This window comes from Lathyrus oleraceus, chromosome 6 (genome assembly GCF_024323335.1).
Source record: "Lathyrus oleraceus cultivar Zhongwan6 chromosome 6, CAAS_Psat_ZW6_1.0, whole genome shotgun sequence".
Classification (NCBI taxonomy): Eukaryota; Viridiplantae; Streptophyta; class Magnoliopsida; order Fabales; family Fabaceae; genus Lathyrus; species Lathyrus oleraceus.
The window spans coordinates 374,158,343-374,182,157 of NC_066584.1; the positions used below are offsets into that span (position 1 = coordinate 374,158,343).

A 23,815-nucleotide genomic window follows, 5' to 3' on the forward strand; every position below is an offset into this window, starting at 1 on the left:
GCGATGCATAATAACAGGAACATCGACAACGGTCCAATTGTTGCAGGCTTTTCCATGCGTCATAAAATTGGTGTTGTCTTCACCTTCATCCCCCTCGATCACGACAGCTAAGTGTTGTTCATTACCATGAATGAACCCTCCGCTACGGAAACTAGGTTGCACATCTTCAGCCTTAATCAAAGACGTCCCTTGTTAGAATCCCAAACCAGCTCTGCTTTTGTTCTCGGCGACCTCTACCATCCGACCCCACTAATTAGAATTACCGTCTTCAACAACTTTATGTGCGTCTTTGAAAGAGGACATATGCGCCTCAACTCTCTTTTCTTCAGCAATAGATAGAGCTTGGAACGGAGTTTCAATCTCATCCTCAGCTTCAACATGCAAAAAATATGACAGGTGACTCACCAACATAGCCTTCTCTCCACCGATGATAACAAGTTTACCATTCTTTACAACTTCAAGTTTCGATGCAGAGTTGACGTAACAGCTCCAACTTTGTGTATCTATGGCCTTACTAACAAGCATTTATAGGCCGGGTGAATATCCATTACTTGGAAAGTAATTTGGAAATCACTCTGACATATCTTCACCGGAAGGTCCACCTCTCCTATAACATTTTTGCGAGAACCATCAAAAGCTTTGACGATCACGCCATTGTATCTCATCAGAGCTCCTTGATACGACAATTTGGAAAGAGTTGACTTAAGGAGTACATTCAGAGAAGAACCGGTATCAACCAATACATTTGACAACGCATCCTCCTTGCAGTTCATTGATATATGCAATGCTAAGTTGTGATTTTTGTCTTCCTCGTGAAGTTCTTCATCACAAAAGCTCAAGTTGTTGCAGGAAGTAATGTTAGCCACAATATGATCGAATTGGTCTACTGTTACATCATGCTCTACATAAGCTTGCTCCAATACCTTTTGCAATGCTTCTCTGTGCGCTTCAGAGTTCATGAGCAGAGACAACACTGAAATCTTGGAAGGAGTTTGGAGCAGCTGCTCCACCACATTAAATTCGCTCTTCTTGATTAAACGAAGTACCTCATCACCATCATTAGGCTTCAAACTGTTGGATTCACCATACTGACATCTTGGAGCGCTAACCGGATCTACTACAAGCACATCAACCTTCTTACAGACAGATACATATTCTACACTCTTTGGGAACATAAGCCCAAAAACACGACCACTACGGGTCACCTTCGTCACATCAGCAATGCTCACAACAAAACTGGTTGTAGGCAACAAAACCTCTTGACCATTCTCTAAAATAGTAGCATTATACTGATATGGAACAACTCTATCAGATGCGTACATGAACGAACCCGCTAACCATATTACCAACGGTGATACCGATCTATTGCTGATGTTGTTACTACTGCTGCTATCAAACTGGATTACCACCCTCTCTGGTGTCTTGAACACTGGTATTATTACGTTGACGTCATCTATATCCCTAGACTGTTGAATCTAGATTACATTCTCATCCATCAACCTCTGGATATCTCTCTTGACAACCGAACACCCACGAGGGCTCACACTGCAGACTGCACAACCGACGTGATCATGCTCATAATCACTAATAGTACACGGGGTTTTATGCATCTCAACCAACGATCGACGAATTCGTCATACATCAAACATCTGGAAACTCCCTGGACAACCTTCTACTATGTTGACAGAGGAATTACCATTAGCAGGTAATGGGTTAGCTTTCACATTCGGCGCACGGTCCTCAAAGGACACCATCAAACTATTTACCAACTTCTGGACTTCATACTTCAGTGGGTAGCAATTCTCGATATCATGGCCAGGGGCCCCTTGATGAAAGGCACAATGAAGCTCTGGCTTATACCATCATGGAAGTGGTTCTGGAATTTGCGGCGGATTTCTTGGTTGGAGAAGGTTCTTGAGAACCAAGGATGGGTACAATTCAACATAAGTCATAGGAATCGGGTCGAAAGAGACCTTCTTCCTCTCAAAATTTTGTTGTTGTTGATGATTATTATTAGTGTTGTTGTTGGTGTAGTTGTTTGTTCTTTGTTGTGGCTATTGTTGACGTGGTTGTTGAACTGGCACCGATTGATTGTTGGAAAATACTGGAATAACAGATGATACTTGATGATGGTGTCGACGGGGTTGTGGACTTATTCTGACGTGAGGCCTCCTCTGCCTCCCAACTGATACTGCATTGGTTTCAGCTTCCTTCTTCTTAGCGAAACTGTTACCATACCTCTTGCTCTAAGATACCTCTTCTTTAGACAACCGTCCCTCATGGACACCTTCTTCTAACCTCATCCCCATAGTAAAATAAGCTCAAGGTCTTGAGAAAGATCTTGGTCATTTCCTTTTCCTCCAAAGGAGGGGTAATCTGAGCAACTAGCTCTCTCCATCTCTGGGCATACTCTTTGAACGTCTCTTTATCGTTCTGAGACATCGACCTCAGATGGTCCCTATCAGGCGCCATATTAACGTTGTATTTGTACTGCTTCACAAAGGCTTCACCCAGATCATTGAATGTGCGAACACTTGCACAATCCAATCCCATGTACCACCTCAGAGCGGCACCAGTCAGACTGTCTTGGAAGTAATGAATCAGCAACTGATCATTATCAGTTTGCGTCGACATCTTTCTAGCATACATGACGAGATGACTGAGCGGACAGGTATTCCCCTTATACTTTTCAAAGTCATAGACTTTGAACTTCATCGGGATCTTAATATTAGGAACCAAACACAGTTCCGCAGCACTCTTACCAAACAAATCCTTTCCCCTTAAGGTCTTCAACTCCTTTCACAGCTCAAGGAATTTATCTTTCATCTCGTCCATCTTCTTATAAACATCTGGACCCTTAGACGGCTCGAAATGGTAGATGGTGTCCTCAACACGAGGCAGCGTGTGAACAACTGGAGGAGGAACAGACATGATCGGGCTAGATATCGGCATGGAAGCAAAAGTAGGCGCAAAACCTTCAGGCACAAAATTGGGTGGCATTTCCCACGGGAATCCGGTGGGCATGACAGGAGCAAACTGAGTGGCAGACACAATTGAAGTAACAACCTTTGATATGACAGTCCTCTAAGGAGGAGGAGTTGCGGGTGTTGGAGAAGATTGACTTTGAGCAGCTAGAACTGACTCAATCATGGCAGTCAAGAGGGCGACCTCGTCCTTTAGCTCTTATTTCTCTTGTTCTAAGTGCTCCATGATTCTCAGATGATTGGCGCGGGTATTGTATCGATGAGTCAGCTTGGCTGAAGCACAAAAGAATAACCAATAAGACATCTGGCAGAAGAAAAACCTGCTATGCAAATGATGCATGAAATGCAATGCTTAATTGTTTTTATTTTCAAGGAACATACTATTTTATTTTCAAATATAATAATAACAATTTGATTGACCATAAAATCTCTTTTATTTATATAATTTGGAAGGATTACATTGAGTACAATTTCAGAAACCAAAATACAAATACAAAATAAAAGGAGACTAATCATCCTAAGGATCCCCTAACAACAGTGGTGTCAGATGATCTGGTTGCAGGCGCGTATTTCCTTCGGATGCGTCAGATCTCAGACTCAAAAGAAGTCTTCATCTGAGCCTTCTCAAGGACAAGATGATCAACAATCTTCTTCCAAGCACCGGAAGATTGAGGCATACTAGAGGAAGATGAAACCTATGGCTCTCTCTGTCTCTTCACTGCTCGGTCTTCAAGAAGCTCAATAAGTGCATCTTTGTCCTTAAACTCAAGCTACAACTCCTCATGCTTTCTGCTCAAAGCATGGAATCACTCTTCTCACATATCATTCTCTTGCTTCATCTTGGCGAGTGCGTCTTCCAACTCCTCTACATCTTGGTTAGGGAGAGTTAATGACTTAACCATAACCATAGACATAGGTCTCTCACAAGCATAAGGCATCTTCAACTCCAAAGCTCTCTTCTTCACCCAAAGAGTCTAAGTTTCCAAAGCTACACAGTTGCGCGGACCAAGCTCAGATCTTCCTTTCCTATGCACGTTATGCCAAGCATGAATCATATTTTGCTTCAAAAATTAGGGATCTTTACCCTCTTGATAGAAAAGACCTTCTAACTGAGTGTTATTAGGTTTGTCTCTCAAGGTGAACCCAAGTTGACGACGGGTCAAAGCAGGATTGTAGTTGATTCCTCCTTGTGTACCAATGAGAGACACATTAGAGAATTCACCACAACAATAAATAATATCCAAGCTACTCAATGAAGAATCATACCAAACTATATCATCATTAGTGAGAGACATAAGTCTCTGAGACCACCTTAGACATTGTTTGTTCTCCACAAAAGTAGGCGTCTGAGGCAAGTGTGAAATAAACCACTTGTACAGAAGAGGAACACATCATACAATTGTTCCACCACCTTTAGAATTCCTTAGATGCAAAGAGAAATACATATCACCCAACAAAGTAGGCACATGATTTCCAATCAAGAAGGTTCTAATGGCGTTAACATCAACAAAACCATCAATGTTAGGGTACAAAGCCAACCCATAGATGAGCAACACAAAGATAGCTTCAAAAGCATTCATACTACCGACTTGAGCAAAGGTAGTAGCTTCCTTGATGAGGAACTCAGAAGTCAACCCAAACATTCCTCCTTTATTCACCCAATGAGCCTTAATCTCAGACTTCTTCAAGTGAAGAGCTTCAGCTATAATATGAGATATGAGAATCTCTTCCAATCCATTAAAAGGCACTTTGCTAGAAACGGGCATTCCCAAGGGATGGGCATACTCCTCCAACGTAGGAACAAGCTGATAATTAGGAAAAATGAAGCAACGGTAGAGAGGGTCATAAAACTGAACTAACACACTCAAGAGTCATTCAACCACATCAGCAGATAACACAGATAGAAGCTTCCCATGAAGTTGCTTGAAGTCTAAGGGATCTAATACAAAATATGATAGCTTCCTTAGCTCTTTCAAATCCGGACATCTGAAATTGTACTTCTTAGTGTTCCTTCATCCACAATCCATGGTCAGAAAATATTTGCAAATAAAACCTCAGTTCCTTGAAGTTAATTTTTTGTGATGAATGTCATGATGTGTATGAATGCATGAATGCAACAATCACAAATAAGGGATCACAAACAAGGCAGACAAAGGTCAGGGGATGAATCAGGTCATTATCAAGATCAATCATCCATTTTGGTGGATGATGGTTTTCACCTTATCAACACCCAAGTTCCATTGATATTGACAAGACTTGATTGGATCAACCAAGAATAAAGGGTTTGTTGTGAGTCACGAGCATGGAGTCAGGTTAAGAACCATCCCAAAGGAGTGTACTGAGGATAAAAACCTGTAGATCATGTTCTAAAAAGTTCCTAGAGTCTTAATTCCATCTATCGGATATTATAGGTTAGGATTACTGACTCATCAACCCATAATATTCTCAAGAGAAACTCGTCTGAGTATAGTATTGTGTAAAAATTGTTATCAAGTCTACACCTAAACAGTCTCCACACTATGTCCTAAATAGGCCAAGATGGGTTAAATGTTCTACGATCCTCAACTCCTCGGACCCCAAATCAGAGAAAGTAATGCCTAACCACAAATAACTTGTGTGACATCAATACCTCTAAAAGGGTCTCCACTAAGTAGATGGGTCTCAAGCCAACTTGTTAAGGACTACTCCACGCAAGTCGAACATGACTATACCATCCTCATATCTTAATTGCACTCAAGTTCGGGTTAGAACTTATCTCACCACTCAGAGATCACCAAGCATAACAAGCATATTATATCATACAAATAAATATGCATACATCAAATATACAATTATATACATACACAAAAAATTAGGCTAAACCCACTGAAGACTACTCCCCAGCAGAGTCGCCACTTAATTTCAGTAGCGGTAAATTCATGATCATTAAGACTTTGGGACCTTTTTAGAACATGATCTACAAGTTTTTATCCTTAGTCCACTCCCTGTGACTAGACCCATCGAAGTACAACTTCCAAGGTTCCAATTCGAGATAGTTCAATGCATTTGCATCTATGGAGTGGTCGACTATAAAATCTGCTACCACTTGTCCTTTAACAGCTCTTAATGGCATGTATGTTAAAGAAAATTTAGTTAGTGCTAACACCCATTTCCCAATTCAACTATGCAAAATTGGTTTAGATAACATATGTTTAATAACGTCTAAATGAGATGAAACATAAACATCAACTGGTTTTATATAATGCTTCAATTTTGTACAAGAGAAATACAAGCATAAACATAATTTTTCAACTATGCTATACCTAGTTTCTGCATCATTTAAGACTCTACTGAGCTAGTAGATGGCTCTTTCAACACCATTATCATCCTCTTGAGCCAACATGCTCCCTAAAGTCTTGTCAGCTGCAGATATATATAATCTCATACTTTTGTTTCTACAAGGTGGTGTCAAGATTGGTGGATGACTCAAGTATGCTTTAATCTTATCAAATGCTTCTTGTTGAGCCTTCCCCCATTCTAACCTTTCCTTGTCGAGTCGAAGCAATGGTGAAAAAGCTTGTGTCTTCCCACTAAGGTTTGAGATGAATCTCCTTAGGAAATTGATCTTGCCTAGTAGTGACTGCAAACCTTTCTTCGTTGATGGCGCTTTCGCTTCCATGATGGCCTTGGTATTATTTTGGTTTATTTTGATCCCCTTTTTATGGACCACAAAGCCTAAGAAATCCCCAACCTGCACACAAAAAGCGCATTTTAAAGGATTCATTTTTAGACCATGCTTTCTCATCCTCTCAAAAGATATTCGAAGATGGTCTATGTGACTCTTCCCTAAAACAGACTTAATGATAATGTAATCTATATAGATTTGCATAAAAGTCTCTATAAAATCGTGGAAGATCGAATTCATTGCTCTTTGGTAGGTTGCCTCAGCATTTTTCAAACCAAAAGGCATCACCACCCATTTGTAGGTGCCTAAGGCTTTAGGGCATCAAAATGCTGTTTTCGGGACATCCTCTTCAGCAATAAATATTTGATTATACCCAGAATACCCGTCAAGCATGCTTAAATATTCATAGCCTGCAGCGGAATTGACTAGCATTTCTTCCACTGGCATTGAATATTCATCTTTTGGGGTTTCAGTATTTAAATCTCTAAAATCCATGCAAACTCTTAAAGTACCATTCTTTTTTACAACTGGCACAATATTAGCTAACCATTTGACATACCTGGCCATGCGAATGAAATTGTAGTGAAGGAGCCCTTTGACTTCTTCTTTAATCTTCAAAAGTATTACTGGGGTAAATCACCTTGGGTTCTGCTTCACAGGCTTCTTTCCAGGCTTGATCGGCAATTTCAATTCGACCATCTCTCTGCTCAAACCAGACATTTCATCATAGTCCCGTGTGAAACAATCCTTAAACTCTCTCAGCAACTGGACCACTTCAACTTTGAGTTAAGGATGGATATTGGCACTAATGTAAGTTGGACTTTTCATCACTCTCTCTCTCCCAAGTTTACTTCTTCAAGGGGATTATGATCCAACATTTTAATGTTTGTTGCTAGCGGATCCTTCTCAAAACCCAAAGGCTCATCGTCGTAGATCGCATCGAGCCTCTGGTCTTGCTCTTCATTTTGACCTTTGTCAGGTGACATTGGCTCAAAGTCCTTCCCAAGACCTATCAATTGAGAAACTTCACTGACTTTAATAACCATGCTTTTGACTTCAGCCTCTAAGGTCAATTGTTGTTTGCTTTCGGCTATGTAAGTCGAAATAGTTTTTAACGTTGTAAACTCAGTCATCATTACTGAATTCACTTCCCCATCCCGTGGGCTCGATTCCAGATACTCCTAAATATCCGAAGTCGTCTTCGCCTACTATTTTGCTGTCCCAATGAAAACCATAGTGAGGGTGTAGTGACAGGGAACAATAAGCGTTGTCATCAGGGGTGAATGCAAACTCAGCCGAATCACAGGGAGCTTTGGTGGCCAAATGCTTATCAAATTGGCGCATGTCGATATGATTGATAGGGGTATTGAAGTACCCCTAATCCGTCTCTATGTTTTTGGCAATTTCATCTGGGCGCCAAACTATTATCCTCTGGTGCATTGAGGATGGGACAACTCCGACCCCATGTATCCACTCCCTTCCAAGCAACAGATTATAGTTAGCCTTTGTTTCCAAAATCATAAACATTGTGGATCTTGTGACTGTCCATACTATTAATTCGACTTGGATGACTCCCATTATGGAACCCACTTTACCTTCATAGTTAGTTAGCACCATATTATGAGGTTTGGCATTAGTATCATACTTGCCAATTTTTCTCAGCATGTGGCGAGGCATTATACTCACAGTCGCTCCACAATCCACCAATATTTTATTAACGAGGACGTATTCAACTTTTCCAGTGATGAAGAGGGGTTTAAGGTGGCTCCTCATGACTTCACTGGGCCTCTCGAAGAAGGCATTTTTCTTTTCAACACAACCGTTATTAATCACATAGTAACACACTAGCTTGTGAGCAACCATTTCTCTCTCTATGATGTTGTCGGTGTCTTCGACTTCAGTAATCCGATTGAATTCCCTTGTCATCACAGATACCACCCCGATTAGGATATCTAGGGAGGCTCCCGACCTTGAGTCGAAGTTGTCAGTCAACATTTCATCTTCAGCGGCCACTTGATTGTGTCTTTACCTGACCGTTTTAACTGGATTATTGAGCTTTCTTTTGACGAAGCTTGAGTCTTCCCTTTTCTTCGCAGTCACATTGGTACTCGACTCAGCTTGGTCTCTCTCACTAGCTTCTCTCTGGGCTTTTATCCTTCTTTGTTCTCTCCTCCATTGAGATCTGGTCATAGGGTTCTTTCCCTTATAGTTCTCAGACACATGTGAGGTCCTTTTGTCAGCCCGAAACTCCTTGCGGTAAGCCAATGATGAACCTCTCTCGACCTCGAAGTTCTTCCATTTTCCATGATCGCATTTCATGCAATCAGTTGGCTTGACCCACTTTCCATTTGACCCTTTGACACTAGGCTTGTAGGAAATGAGTTTAATATTTGACCCTGCTTGCTTAGCTTCACCAAGCCTCACCATGGGTCGTCTTGGATCAGGATATATCCTAGGGTCGAAAGCCCTTCTTGGCTTACCCACCTGATGATTTTGGATGGCTTTTCGACCATCTAGGTGATTTACTCTCCTAACCCCTTCAAGATTTTGAGTTGTTTTCTTGTCGAATACAACACTGCACCGAGGGCACATCATGACTTCCGACTTCTTTTTCTGACACCTTCGAAGGAAGTAAGATAGCGTTTCTTCCTCTTGAGGGAAGGCGATTTTGTTATACTCCTCCTGTCGACATTCATCGTCGACCTCCACGGAGGTCTTTTGAGATACCTTGACCATATTGACCTCCATGTGGATATCATCAGTGATATCTAACCTTTGGAAATTTGAAGGCCCTCAGTAGCCTTGTCCATCTGGACGAAACCATCATCGGTTTCTTTGGTGATCATCATTAGCTTTGAACTTTCAGCGTCCTCAGCGTTGGAGGCATCAACATTTTTGTTGGTGATATCTCCTGCATCCTTTTGAGAGAAATCGTCAAGAGGCTTTTGCTCGAAGTATTCATGAACCTTCGCCATAACAGGTCCATTAACGAAGTTCTCAGTGACTTCAATCATGTTGAAATCTTCAGCGACTTCAATAATGTTCACTTCTTCAGGTTCAGTATAATGGGCCTTAACTACTTGTAGAGGATCAAAGTCGATCTTCATCTGGCTCCGTGTTTTGTCTTCGAACTTGAGTCTTCCTTCATGGATGGCATTTTGCACAAGATCCCTAAAAATAAAACATTGAGACGTTCTATGACCTAGAAAACCATGATATTTGCAAAACCCTCTTTTCTTTCTTTGCTCTAAAGGAGGTACTTTAGCACCCGAAGGTACTATCATTTGACCATCGTTGACTAACAAGTCAAAAAAATTGTCACATTTTGTATCGTCGAACGTATAAGTTTTCTTAGGAAATTTGTCACTATTTTCTGGTTCGACGGGATTTTTCCCATTCGAAGGTGCTAAAAATTTGCACGCATATGATGGCCCTTGCGTCAATTCAGCAAGGTCGATGTCATTATTGTCGAAGTCTTAAAGTCCGTGAGAGGAACCTTCATCATCATTTCTAAAATCGACACAGGCTACCCTTTTAGCTTTATTTTCCCTGGCTTTTTCTTTCTTCATACGTTCCAACTGTCGAACCCTATCATCCAATTGGACCATATCCCTCAGGTATTGAGTATCTAATTTCTTCCTAATCGAATAGTCGAGGCCCCCAGCGGCCATTTCGACCCGTTCATGCTCTGGTATTTGTGTAAAACACATAGCTTTGAGCAATCAAAACCTATTTAGATAGTCATCAATTGGCTCAGTGAACTTTTGCTTGATACTAGCCAATTCCTTCAAACTTATCTTCGTTTGCCCCATGTAAAACTGCTCATGGAACATTCTTTCCAGTTGGTTCCAAGTGTGGATCGAACTTTGGGGCAAGGTGGTGAACCATGTGAAAGAATTCTTTGTGAGAGAACTTGGAAAAAAAATTATCCTAAGGCTCTCATTGTTTGACATATCTCCTGCCTCAATTAAATATCTAGCCACGTGCTCTACAGTGGATTCAGTGGTATCCCCATAAGACTTAGCGAATTTGGGGATTTTGGTTCTAAGGGGTGCTTCTTCCTGCAAGATATACTCTGACAAAGGTGACGTATAATTTGGCCTTTTAAGACCGAAATTTACCCCATTTCGAACCATAATTCTTTCGACTATAGTTGCTAGATTATTATATGCTGCCACATCGTCATGTCGAACTTGCCGTATGATATCATTATCATTTTGGTTTCTATTCACCATTAATACCCTTGGTTCCCTTGGTATTTGTGGTTCGATCCTAGGGGATACTGCTACTCCCCCTTGGTTTTGTGGGATCTGGTTAATATTGAGGTCTTCTTCAAAAGTGGCCTCTTGATTTTCTCTTACCCAATCTCTAGGAGGGTGTCGTTGGTGTTGCGGTACACCAAGGAATTCGGACATTCGGGCCACCTGTGGTGTCATCTGTTGATTGGACTAAGTCATATTTTAAATTAGAGGATTCAATACGGTGGTCAAAGTCTGGGTCAATATCTGAACCATTTCATGGTTGCTTTCGTCTATTTGTTTCCTCCATGCTACCGCAGGGTTATTGGTAAGAGTAGGTAGTTATGTTGGGTGTCTCAAACCCGAAGATTGGTTAGTTCGACCCATGTTAACTCCAGACCCTTGTACTGGAGAATTTATGTTAACCACTGGTTCTGAAAAAGTAAAACCAACATTGTGTAAATTGGTCATTACTGAAGTTGACATTCCATACGGCTGTTCTCGACTACCAAATGGTATTGAGAAACCAGGGGGTAACAAAGACCTATTTGGAATATCTCTAATTAGTGGGGGAGTATGAGGAGGTCACCTAGGACCAATGTATGTTAAAGTTGGTTCAGTATGGGAGATCGAATGCGTAGGCATCAAACTCATCATAAACGAAACTACTTCAGACACATGCGTTGTGGCCGTGTTTGCCCCTATCGAAGAAGAAGGGGGCGTTATGTTACTGGTTGATGGATTTTGAGAGTTTTTGGTATCTGGTGCATTCACATTTGCCATCCTCGTATAGGATTATCTCCCTGTTCGTTGTTCGTTGTTTATGGCTACTTTACCACTTCTTAATAACATACAACGAATCTTTTCCCCCCCCAAAAAGAATTAACAACCAGAACTACATACAATTCGTAATGTTAGCACTGGTCCCACCGGGTGTGCCAATTTGTTTTCCTTGAAAATCGGTAAACAACCGCTAATCTTCCAAATTTCTAAATTTGGTTACTTGCAGGATCAATCAGATTGATCCTAGGATATGTGCTAATTGTTTTGAAAATGAGTTTTGGTAATAACGAACACTCCAATAGTAAGCGTAAAATTAGAGTTTGAAAACTAATAAAAAGGCTGATATGAATGAGAGAAATTGTAAAGGACTTGTAGCAATAAACAACCGACAAAAGTAAATGTTGAAAGCAAGGAAATCTTAAGACTGTAAATGACGAAGTAGAAGAAGAGTATTTGGAATGAAGAAGTAAAGAAATGTATTTCTGGAAGAAAAAAAGTAAAGATAAATTTGTATTGCTTTGAAGTAACTAACAATGGTGTAAACAAACGTACATTCTGTGATTTACGATTCTTCTTCACACGAGTACTTGGTAAATTTACAGGTTTTTGTACATACTTTGACACACCTTTTTCTAACACTAAAACCCTATATTTATACTGGATCGAGATAACCGTTTCTGATGGTTCTTCAATCACGTCGAGACACATGGCGCCTTGCATGTATGCAACTATCCATTTTGCTCCACGTGTACTCTCAACGGTTTCCGATAAGGGCGAAGTTCCCTCCCTGATTTGAATTTTGAATCTTTGATCGAAAACCGTTTTCAACTGTTTTTAAGAGATCTTTCTGGAGTCTCAACTGTATGCTGATCCTTATTACCCTTGTCTAGTCGAATCACCCCCAGCTGGTCGAATATCACCTCTTGGTCGAAAAACAACTATATATATGATTTCCTTTTTTAGTAATTCTTAATGGGCGTCGAAAATATGAGCTAACACCATCCAAGCAAAGAACAAACAAAATGGTTCCCGTTGAGTACAACAGATGTGAGAGGTGATAATACCTTCCCCTTGCATAATCGACTTCCTTCCCCTTTCCTCTTCCCCTTGGGTTTTATCAATATCTTCCCTTTCCTTTTGGAATAAATAAAATTCAGTGACGATTCTATTGCATCTTCAAGCGTGCGATGCGTTCAGATATTTTTCGCGGCGTGACATCGTGACACAATTTTTTTTCATTGAGACGCGAAATTTCCAGTAACTCTTTTATTTTCTTTTAACTATGAAAGGTTACATTAATGCAGACTATGCATGTTCAATTAGTGATAGAAGATCTACTTCATACTATTGTACCTTTTTGTGTAGGAATCTAGTTGTTTTCGGGGGTAAGAAATAAAAGGTTGTTGCTCAATCAAACCTTGAAGCATAATCTAGAGATATAACACAAGGAATTTGTAAAATATTATAAATGAAACAAATATTAGAAGACTTGAAAATACAATGTGAAAGTCTTATAAATTTATTTTGCGATAATAAATTGACGATAACAAAAACATATTAAGATTTACTGACATAATCAAATAAAAACTGAATACCTACATTCTTTCTGCATATCATAGTAATCTTCAATCTCTTCTTATATTGCACAAATTATTGAAATGAATTGATTTTACTTTTGTATATGAGTGTGCCTGTACAACTCTTATTTCTTAAAAAAACAAAAAACAACTGAAAAGAAATTACAAACAACTGCAAGAAAATTTCAACTACTACTACTCCATAATGTTCGTTTTTTTTCTTCTTTCAAATTCCGCTTCAATACAAACAAAACATCACAATAATTAAATAAACCATGATAGTATTTTATTATGCTTTCACTTAACCTTCGACATAATAATGTCTCATCAAGTGATGAATACATAATCAACTCAAGAAACTGCATTACCATGATCCTCAATTTAAGCAGAGATAATGTGGAAGTGATTAATTCTTAATAATAATAAACATGTTCATGATCATCATGATGAGGTACAAAACAAGACAATAAATAAAGAATGATGCTGGATGTAGGAAAAGTTGACAGCTAACTAAAGCAACATCTTATACATGACCTCTTGTCTTGTTTTATTTTACATAACAATATAGTTAATGGTATGCATCACATTCTTTCTTGGTCAGAACCATGTGCATGGATTATAAAGTAATTGAGAAAACAGCTACAATATTTAAAAGAAACCTTATTATAAATAGTATACTATAAAGTGCAATAATAAAGTTACATGTAGAGTGAATGATGCCTAGAATCTGTCTCTCACTTAAAATAATTTTAATTGTATTATTTCTCACAAAAAATCAAAAAAATTAAATATATTTAATTATATTTTTTACTAAACATAAAATTTATCATTTTTGATATAAATCAGGTCGGAGTAATAGTTGTCGCAACATGTGTCAAGAAACGAATGCAATGAATTCCACTTAAAAGAGTGCAACTATAATGATCATAGCCTCAGATATGGAGGTGTGGACAGTGCCATGAGATTCTGTTATACTTTGTTTTCTGCATCAACAATAATAGAATGGTTCAGTGTCTTTAAGCCATCCTAAAGAGACATTGAAATGTGGTCCAAAAAGTAAATACCTATGTTGTGATCATGCAATTTGGTCATTTGTTTAATACATAAAGGTGGCTATGACTTCATTAAATTAATACATAGGATATTAAAATTAAATCCTTGGTAAATACTATATATAATATTTATTTAGATGATAATATATATAATGAAATTTTGTCGCCTCCACCACTAAGCCTTCAAAAATTAATGCATTTTAATTTTTAAGGTAATGTAAAATATGAAGTTTGCCACCTCAGAAAGACATTTCTAATACAATTGTTAAGGAAGTAGTTGTAATAGAGCAAATATTAATTATCTATCAAGTACGGAAACATACACAATCAAATGACACCGACACTGACACACTGATATCAATATCGATAATAATTTTAAAAAATAAATTAATTAAACGTGATCATAAATGTTGACAGTCATGATGACACTGATTCAGATACTAACACGTATTTTTTCAAAGGAGTCGGTGTTATATAGTTAATTATCATGTTAATGGTTAGTACCTTGTAAGACAGCTGACTTAAAAAAAAGCATGATCTGTCATATTCCTATTGGCTGTTAAGAAAAGTGTGAATTAGAATGCAAGCATAATATATTTTAGGAGAAATGAATTTCTTATAAAGAAATAAGAACCTGTCAAATGAAACACAAAGTAGGTTCCTTTCAAATGTCAACATGAGGTGTGTGTCTTATAGCTTTTAAGGAAAATTATTTGGTGTAGTGACATTTGAATCATTTCTATCTGTCACTGTTTTCTTGTTATCTCATAATTCATTGTATAAAGAATCTATATGGAAGATACATTTCCCAAGATGGAAATCTTTACACAAAAGGAATTACCAACTTGTTTGCAAGAATCCAAGTATTTGGAAGATACAATTATAAGAAGAGGCTCTTACTCTCTCACTTCTTCACCATCACCACAAAACTTTTTCTGGTGTGCTTCAAATTCTACTTCAATGAAACAAGAGGTAGCACCTTTAAGTTTAACCACTTCTAATGTCTTTGCCTCAGATGTAAAACATGGTTTTCTTCCTCTAAATCTTTTGGAAACTCTCCCGACAAGGAGCGTAAATCCAGTGTTTGATGAGACAACAGAATCTATAGGTTCTTCGTCTGATACACCGAAGTATCCGAATTTGAGTTTGTTTTTGCAGGAACCATCCATGATATACTCATCAACATCACATATCAAAAGTAATGAAGTCATGTCAATAACTTCAAATCCAAGTTATCATGTGCCACAATTTGGCCTAACTCAGCATCAACAGAAGGTTGGTTATAACAAGACTTTCAATGAAAATTGGTTGAGTGCCACAAAGACTCAATCTATGAAATATAGTGGAAGAGGGAAGCTTTTCAAAGGGGTGAGGCAAAGACATTGGGGAAAATGGGTTGCTGAAATTAGGCTACCAAGAAACCGGACTAGGGTTTGGTTAGGAACATTTGACACAGCTGAAGATGCTGCAATTGCATATGATACAGCAGCATATATACTAAGAGGTGAATGTGCTCAGTTGAATTTTCCTGATTTAAAGCATGTGATTCGAGCGAATTCGTTGAATGGAACAACTGCTTCACTTGTTGAAGCAAAACTTCAAGCAATATCACAACAAGGTGTTTCTTCTTCTTCTTCTTCTTCTAATTCTCATAGAAAGCAAGGTGATTCACTAGCTAGATCAAATAATAAGCATGTTGATGAGATTGAAAATGGAAATGAAACTATGAAGGAGTTGAAGGTTGGAGGTGACACAAATGAGAGAAGCAAAAGTATGCAGAATGAGATATGTGATGTGGAAACTGTTCAGTTAAGTAGAATGCCATCTTTAGATATGGATATCATTTGGAATGAACTTCTAGTTTCTGGTTCATGACCAATTTATTACTTTGAAAGCATGCATATTACCAATGTATCATTGGCATTTCATATGGATAGCGTGTCTAATATCCAACATGTATCAGTGTTTGATATCATCGCGTATAATTAATATTCATTTTCTCATTATTATTTGTGTACATGTCAATACGGTGTTTGATATTCATGTTTGTTCGTGTTAGTGTTTCATAGCATATAAATTTTTCTTTGTTTTACAATTGACACCACCCCGTTTCAGATACATAAAGTTATATTCAATAATTTTCATATTCTTAATAATATCAATGTTACGTCGTGTCCGTGATTATGTTGTGTTTCGTGGTATATAACTTTTGTTTGGTTTTCAATTATTATCTTTCTTTTGTAGTACAGGAACTTTGTTCAGCTCAACAGATTATTCTAGATTTGGCTGTTCCTAGGCCACACCTCTGAGTATACTAAACTGAATTAAAATCAGAATTTTATTTTTCTGTAATGATCATCATCTTGAATCAGTATCATTTTTAGTTCCATTTAATCAGAGTATTACATAGATAGAATATTAATATCAAGATAAATTGTTAAGAAATTATGTTGCTCCCAAAATAAATAGCACATTCTCAATCACCCATTACTAAATCAAAACAAGTTGAGTCATAATCATTTTTTCTAAAAATTGAGTTGCTGTTTCTGTAAATAAAACAAATGGTAATTGAGAGTCTGGGTAATTAATATATAACATTCACACTCTTCAGCCCAATAATAAGTTTTTTTAAGGGACAAAACTGTGGTAGACTTCCACACCTAAATCGGACAATATCTTGTAGGATGCAGCATAGTTCAATGAGGTATTAAGAATGTAGGCGTTTGGGTTCCACCTCTTTTAAACAATAGTCTTCTCTTTGGAGTAGATTTGAGATATTGTAGAATACGGTCTACAAATTGCAAGTGTCTCATTCTCGGATCATATATAAATTGATTCACCACACTGATTGCATATTTCAAATTCAGTATAGTGTGTGCAAAGTAAATCAATTTTTTCACAAATCTCTAATACTAACTGTTATAAAATATTTTACTGATATATTAAAAAGTGATTCTTACATGTTACATCTACATGCTTTAAATAAGAGAGAATAGAAGACCTAATGGGCTTTGACTAATGGGCCTCATTACTAATAGAAATAATTACTATTTACAATCTAATATTTACAACACTCCCCCTCAAGCTGGTGAATGGATATCTATCATTCCCAGCTTGCAAGTAAGTTGCCTGAATCTTTCTGTTGGTAAGCCTTTTGTTAACACATCTGCCAGTTGATGCCCGGAAGGAACGTAAGATGTAGTTATCAGTCCACTATCCAACTTCTCTTTGATAAAATGTCGGTCAATCTCAATGTGTTTAGTCCTGTCATGCTGAACAGGATTATGAGCAATACTAATAGCCGATTTATTGTCACAAAACAATGTCATAGGACCTTCACATTGTATCTTTAAGTCTTCTAGAATTTGTTTCATCCACAATAGCTCACAAATTCCTAATGCCATAGCTCTAAATTCTGCCTCGGCGCTTGATCGAGCAACTACACTTTGCTTCTTACTCTTCCAAGCTACAAGGTTACCACATAGAAAAGTACAATAGCCTGACGTAGATCTTCTGTCACTCACTGATCCGGCATAATCCGCATCAGTGTAAGTCTCCATAGTTAGATTTCCACCTCTTTTAAACAAAAGTCCTCTCCCTGGAGTTGCTTTAAGATATTGTAGAACGCGGTCTACAGCCTGCAAATGTCTCACCCTCGGATCATGCATGAATTGGCTCACCACACTGACTGCATATGCCAAATCTGGTCTAGTGTGTGCCAAGTAAATCAATTTTCCCACTAATCTCTGATATTGACCCTTGTCAACTTTGTCACTTTCCTCCTCAAAGCTTATCCTGTGATTTTGTTCAATGGGAACACTTGCAGGTTTGCATCCAAGTTTGCCAGTTTCCTGCAAAAGATCAAGCACATACTTCCTTTGAGAAATAAAGATGCCTTGCTTTGAGTAGGCTACCTCAATTCCCAATAAATACTTGAGTTGCCCAAGGTCTTTCATCTCAAACTCTGCTGATAATTTCTCTTTGAGGAAATGTCTCTCAGTCAAATCATCTCCTGTAACAATAATATCATCAACATAAACAAGAAGTATAGTCAGTTTTCCTCCTTGTGAATGTTTAAAAAATAAAGTGTGGTCTCCTTGACTTTGCTTATAGCCCAAACACATCATTGCCTTTATGAATCTTCCAAACCATGCCCGAGGGGACTGCTTTAGTCCATATAAGGCTTTCTTCAATTTACACACCTTGTTAGCTCCATTTGTTATGCCAACACCTGGTGGAATCTCCATATACACTTCTTCCTCTAAGTCTCCATGCAAGAACGCATTTTTAACATCAAACTGTTGCAATTCCCATCCACATGAAGCAGCAAGAGATAGTAAAATTCGAACAGTATTCATCTTTGCCACTGGGGCAAATGTCTCCTCATAATCAATACCATACGTCTGAGTATAACCTTTTGCCACTAGTCTTGCTTTGTACCGATCAAGTGTACCATCAGATTTGTACTTTACAGTATAGATCCATCTGCATCCAACTGGACTTCTGTCTCTTTTCCTTTCAATAATCTCCCAAGTACCATTTTTTTCAAGTGCTCTCATTTCCTCATCCATAGCCTGGACCCAATTTTTATTTTGCAATGCTTCTTCAACAGATGATGGGATTTTCACAGAATCAACAGCTGCAACAAAACTTTGATATTGTGTGGAAAGATGTTTAGTGGAGACATATTGAGAGATAGGGTGTCGATATAGGGAGGGACAAGATCTTTTATCCTTCCTCAAAGCAATGGGTAAATCAACTGGATTAGTGTCACAAGTATCAGAAATGGCACAATCATCACTAGAGGAATCATTTTCAGTACTTACCTCCGGTTCAGGCGATTGAATTTGTTTCTGGAGAAGGTCAGGTTTACTTCTTCTCTGATACACTAGAGTTGGTGCTGGAGGTGCTGATTCCTGTAAAACAGAAGGCCTTGAAGGACCAGGAACACTTACTGGCTCAGATTCAGGTGTTGAACTAGGACTCAAACTCAAACTAGGTGACAACTCGGGTTCAAGAGAGGGAACACTGATAGGTGTTCTAGGGAGGCTAGGACCAAGGATCAGAAACTCGGACTCAGACTCTAACTCTGACTCTAAGTCACTTATGTTCTCCCCCTGAGACTGAGAACGAGTGAAATATGACACATTTTCATGAAAGGTGACATCTTTGGAGACAAAGAATTTTCGACTCGGGGGATGATAACATTTGTACCCTCTTTTGTTGGGTGCATAACCCAGAAAGATACATCTGACAGCACGGGGATCCAATTTGTTGTGATATTGTTTGTGAACATGAACAAAAGCAACACAACCAAAAATGCGAGACTCAAGAGTGTGTAAGATAGGAACAGATGGAAAACGTGAAAGCATAAATTGGGCAGGACTTTGATTACCTAACACTCGAGATGGGACCCGGTTAATCAGATAGGCAGCAGTAAGAATTGCCTCACCCCAATAAGAGGTAGGAACAGACATTTGAAAAAGGAGAGATCTAGCAACTTCAAGTAAATGACGATTTTTTCTTTCTGCGACACCATTTTGTTGTGGGGTGTCAACACATGTGAATTCATGGAGAATGCCATGTTTACTAGTGAAGTTGGAAAAGGTATGATTGACATATTCTTTACCATTGTCAGAACGAATTCTTTTTATGCCTTTCCCAAATTGCGTTTGTACCATATTATAAAATTGGATAAATATTTGTGGTACTTCGGATTTAGTATTCATCAAGAAAATCCAAGTTACCCGAGTACAATCATCAATAAATGAGACAAACCATTTTGCACCAAAAATATTAGAGGTAGGGGCATGTCCCCAAACATCAGAATGAATCAAATCAAAAGGTTCATCACTTTTATTAAAACTGGAAGGAAAAGATACACGATTGTGTTTTGCCAACTGACAAACATCACACTTAAAAGACTCAACAGAATGGTGTAAGAACAACGACGGGAACATAGACTTAATTATATAAAATGGAGGATGACCGAGACGCTTGTGCTGAAGCCAAATTTGTGAGGCTGAAGAGGAAGACTGAGACTGGAAACAGGAGGACAACACCTTTGGATGGTCATCATAGAAGTAGTATAACCCTTCCTTTTCCTTAGCAATTCCAATCGTCTGCCCCGTGGTAAGGTCCTGAAAAACACAATGGGACATAGAAAAAATTACTTTACAATTCAGATCACGGGTAAGCTTATGGATGGAAATTAAATTGTGGGAAAGTGTGGGAACATGAAGCACAGATTGCAATTGGAATGGAGGTTGCAAGTCAATATTTCCAGTGCCAACAACACAAGCATGAGAGCCATCAGCAACAGTGATATAAGGAATACTCGAAGGTGTGGTATAAGAGCATAATAATGTGGAATCAAATGTCATATGATTAGTAGCACCAGAGTCAAGAATCCACGCATTCTTAGGAATATTACCACAAACAGTAAGAGATCGGGAACACAAACTCTTACCAGTAACTGCTAGAGACCCAGAACCAGAAGGCTTACTCATGGAGTCAAGCATAGATTTCAACCGTTCCACATCATTCTGACTGAAGGAGGAAAGATCAGTTCCCCTCTTTTCAAAGCTTTCAGTATCCTGGACATGTGTAGCAACATGTGCCTGATACTGGTGCATGTTGCGAGAACCGCCACCTCGGCTAAGAACCTGCTCCCTCCCATGAAGTTTGAAACACCTATCCTTTGTATGCCCTGATCGGTTACAATGCTCACAATAGAATTTGTCACGAACATTCTTGGATGATGATGGTGGTGGTCCTTGTCTTGTTGTTTTGCTAGCTACTAATGCTGACACATCCGGGGGCTGTTCATGAAGCATAGCTTGACGACGGGTTTCCTCACTACGGACAGTGTAAAAAACTTCATTAAGATCAGGAAATTTTTCCTTACCCAAAATCTGCACCCGAATAGGGTCAAATTCAGCATTAAGGCCTGCTAGGAAATCAAAGATCCTATCCCGCTCAACAACAGTATTCAAGGTGGCAGTATCCTTGCTGCACTCCATCTTCAAATTCTGATACTGATCCAACTCAATCCAAAAACCATTAAGAACTCCAAAATACTCAGTGATCGAAAGATTTCCCTGCTTAGTGTTGAAGATTTTCCTCTTTAAATCATACAAGCAGACATATCTTGTTTCATGGAATAACTGCGACGAAGATACTCCCAAACTGCCTTTGCACTTGAGAGATACATGCAATTTCTACTAATTTCTGGAGATATGGAGTTCCAAAGCCAAGTAATAATAGCAGAATCATCTTTATCCCAGGAAGGGAAGTTAGGAGCAGTAACCAAAGGAGGATTTCCTTCAATATGATCAAGCATGTCGCAACATTTAAGAGTGTGTCTGATGAACTGAGACCATTGAAAATAATTTTTGCCGGTAAGCCAATAACCTTTTTGAACGACAAAATCCTTAGCATTAAATGGGGCTGGTGGATTTGTGGGAGGTGGAGGTGGAGGTGGAGGTGGAGGTGGTTGATCGTTAATAATCTCAGCCATTGAAAGGACAATCGAGAGAAAACAAACCAAGAAACAAGATGGGTTAGGGTTTCAAAGATGAGTGAACAAAAACAAGAAGCACGCAAAACAACAATGACCCAAACACCCAAAAACAACAACAAACTGCAAACTGCAGTAAAAAAAAACTCCGCTACAAGGCGGCTAGGGTTTAGGCGGAAGCGAATCCCCCAAAATCGGGAGCTCTTGATACCATGTTATAAAATATTTTACTGATATATTAAAAAGTGATTCTTACATGTTACATCTACATACTTTAAATAAGAGAGAATAGAAGACCTAATGGGCTTTGACTAATGGGCCTCATTACTAATAGAAATAATTACTATTTACAATCTAATATTTACAACACTAACTCTTATCAACTTTGAAATTTTCTTCCTCAGAGCTTATCTTATGATTTTTCTCAAAAGGAACATTTAAAAGTTTACATTCAAGTTTTTTTTCCTTCAACAGATCAAGGACATAGTTTCTCTAAGAGATAAAAATATCTTTATTCGAATAAATTGCCTAAATTTGCATGAAATACTATAATCCCAGATTCCTTTAGTCAATTGGACAACAACGAATCTAATTTTCTCGGGTTAGCCACATAGTTATCTTTAATATAAGCATGGGTGACTTCTTTGTCAAACAAAACCATGTGGCCTCGAACCCAAAATAATCTTTCTAAAGTTATATCTTCTGGGGGCTTGGTGTAATACCCAACTTCCGGATTTAACATTTTAAATAAATAAAACATGTATATGACAATTAAACATCAAGTAGGATATTACTGTACAATCAAAAACCATTTTGAGTTATATAAATTAACATTAAAACATTTGATAAGCAGCAAAATACAAAACACTTGGTATAAAAGCCTCAACAATAGTATTAGTTTGAAAAACGGTTCATCACGGAATAAAAACAAACAGGAAGATACGCAGCATAAACAAATATAGGACAACCCAATCCCCTTGTATTACGTATCAGAGCAACTCCCACTATAGACTCGAACGACAAGCGACTAAAGAGGCACAACAATGTCCTTAACCCCAAGCTCTTACTCATGTACTTGATTATCTGTACTCCAGAGGAGCACAAACGCAACAACCACTAATACGAAAAATACTCATCACAACGGTTGGAAAACGGATATCACCACGTCGGATCAATCGTTGTGAGATAAGGTGTGATTCTATATATGATGATTTTCACCACTGACATGCGATAGTGATTGTATCTACGTAGCGCGCTACCTATTACAACGGTTACTTTAAACAACCGGTGTGATATCCTTGAATGAAACATATTTAACAACGATTTTGCTAAGCAACCATTGTGATATATAGACTTGAGTTTGTTATAAATTATGTGGAATACTTATTTCATCAATGCTCACTAAACATATAACTTTTCAATCTGCACTAGAACATTATAATATGAAAAATTAAGTTATATTAGAGGAACAAGTTCACATTCAATGCTTGAGAAGAGATCTTCAACTCCTTATCCTCATTTTGCTCTTTAGCAGTCAGACTTGATTTAGTGATTGTAGTTCTTCGACCGTCTCTGCCTTCACCTCTACTTTTTTTTAAAAATATTATCTACTTTACAAATAATATTAGAGGTGGAGAGGGAGGCGGTTGAAGACCTACAATCATTAAACCAAGTTCTAACTGACAAAGAACAACATGCAGTTAACGGTGTGAAGAATTCTTGTCAAGTATTAAACGTGTACTTGTTTTCTAATACAATTTTATCTATCATATCAGTATTTGTTAATGCAATTTGAAAAGTTATATATTCGGTCAGGGATTGGAAAAACACTCAAACAACATAATATATAATAAACTCATCCATTAAACAAACATTAACAACAACATTCATCAACAATAAACCATAAACAGCAAATACAACATATCAAGTTATAGAATGCTTCAGAAATGTACCTTACATATCTCATAATGATGTGTCCATAATGAAATAAGGATGAAG

The 23,815-nt window shown here is 38.2% G+C and overlaps 2 protein-coding genes across 2 annotated transcripts; one reads left to right on the top strand and one right to left on the bottom strand.

Moving 5' to 3' along the window:
• Nucleotides 1-14,977: 14,977 nt before the first annotated feature.
• Nucleotides 14,978-16,299, top strand: LOC127091162 (ethylene-responsive transcription factor ERF062). The gene has a single exon (XM_051029718.1). It carries the CDS (start codon nt 15,091-15,093, stop codon nt 16,171-16,173), a length of 1,083 nt encoding a protein of 360 aa, XP_050885675.1. The 5' UTR covers nt 14,978-15,090; the 3' UTR covers nt 16,174-16,299.
• Nucleotides 16,300-21,424: 5,125 nt separating this feature from the next.
• LOC127095722 (uncharacterized) lies at nt 21,425-21,817 on the bottom strand. Its single transcript, XM_051034371.1, has one exon. The coding sequence runs from the start codon at nt 21,815-21,817 to the stop codon at nt 21,425-21,427; it is 393 nt and encodes a 130-aa protein (XP_050890328.1).
• Nucleotides 21,818-23,815: the final 1,998 nt, after the last annotated feature.

Excerpts from the sequence above, each read along its gene's own strand:
- LOC127091162 (XM_051029718.1), top strand. The coding sequence starts at position 15,091 with ATGGAAGATACATTTCCCAAGATGGAAATCTTTACACAAAAGGAATTA.
- LOC127095722 (XM_051034371.1), bottom strand. The coding sequence starts at position 21,817 with ATGGCTGAGATTATTAACGATCAACCACCTCCACCTCCACCTCCACCT.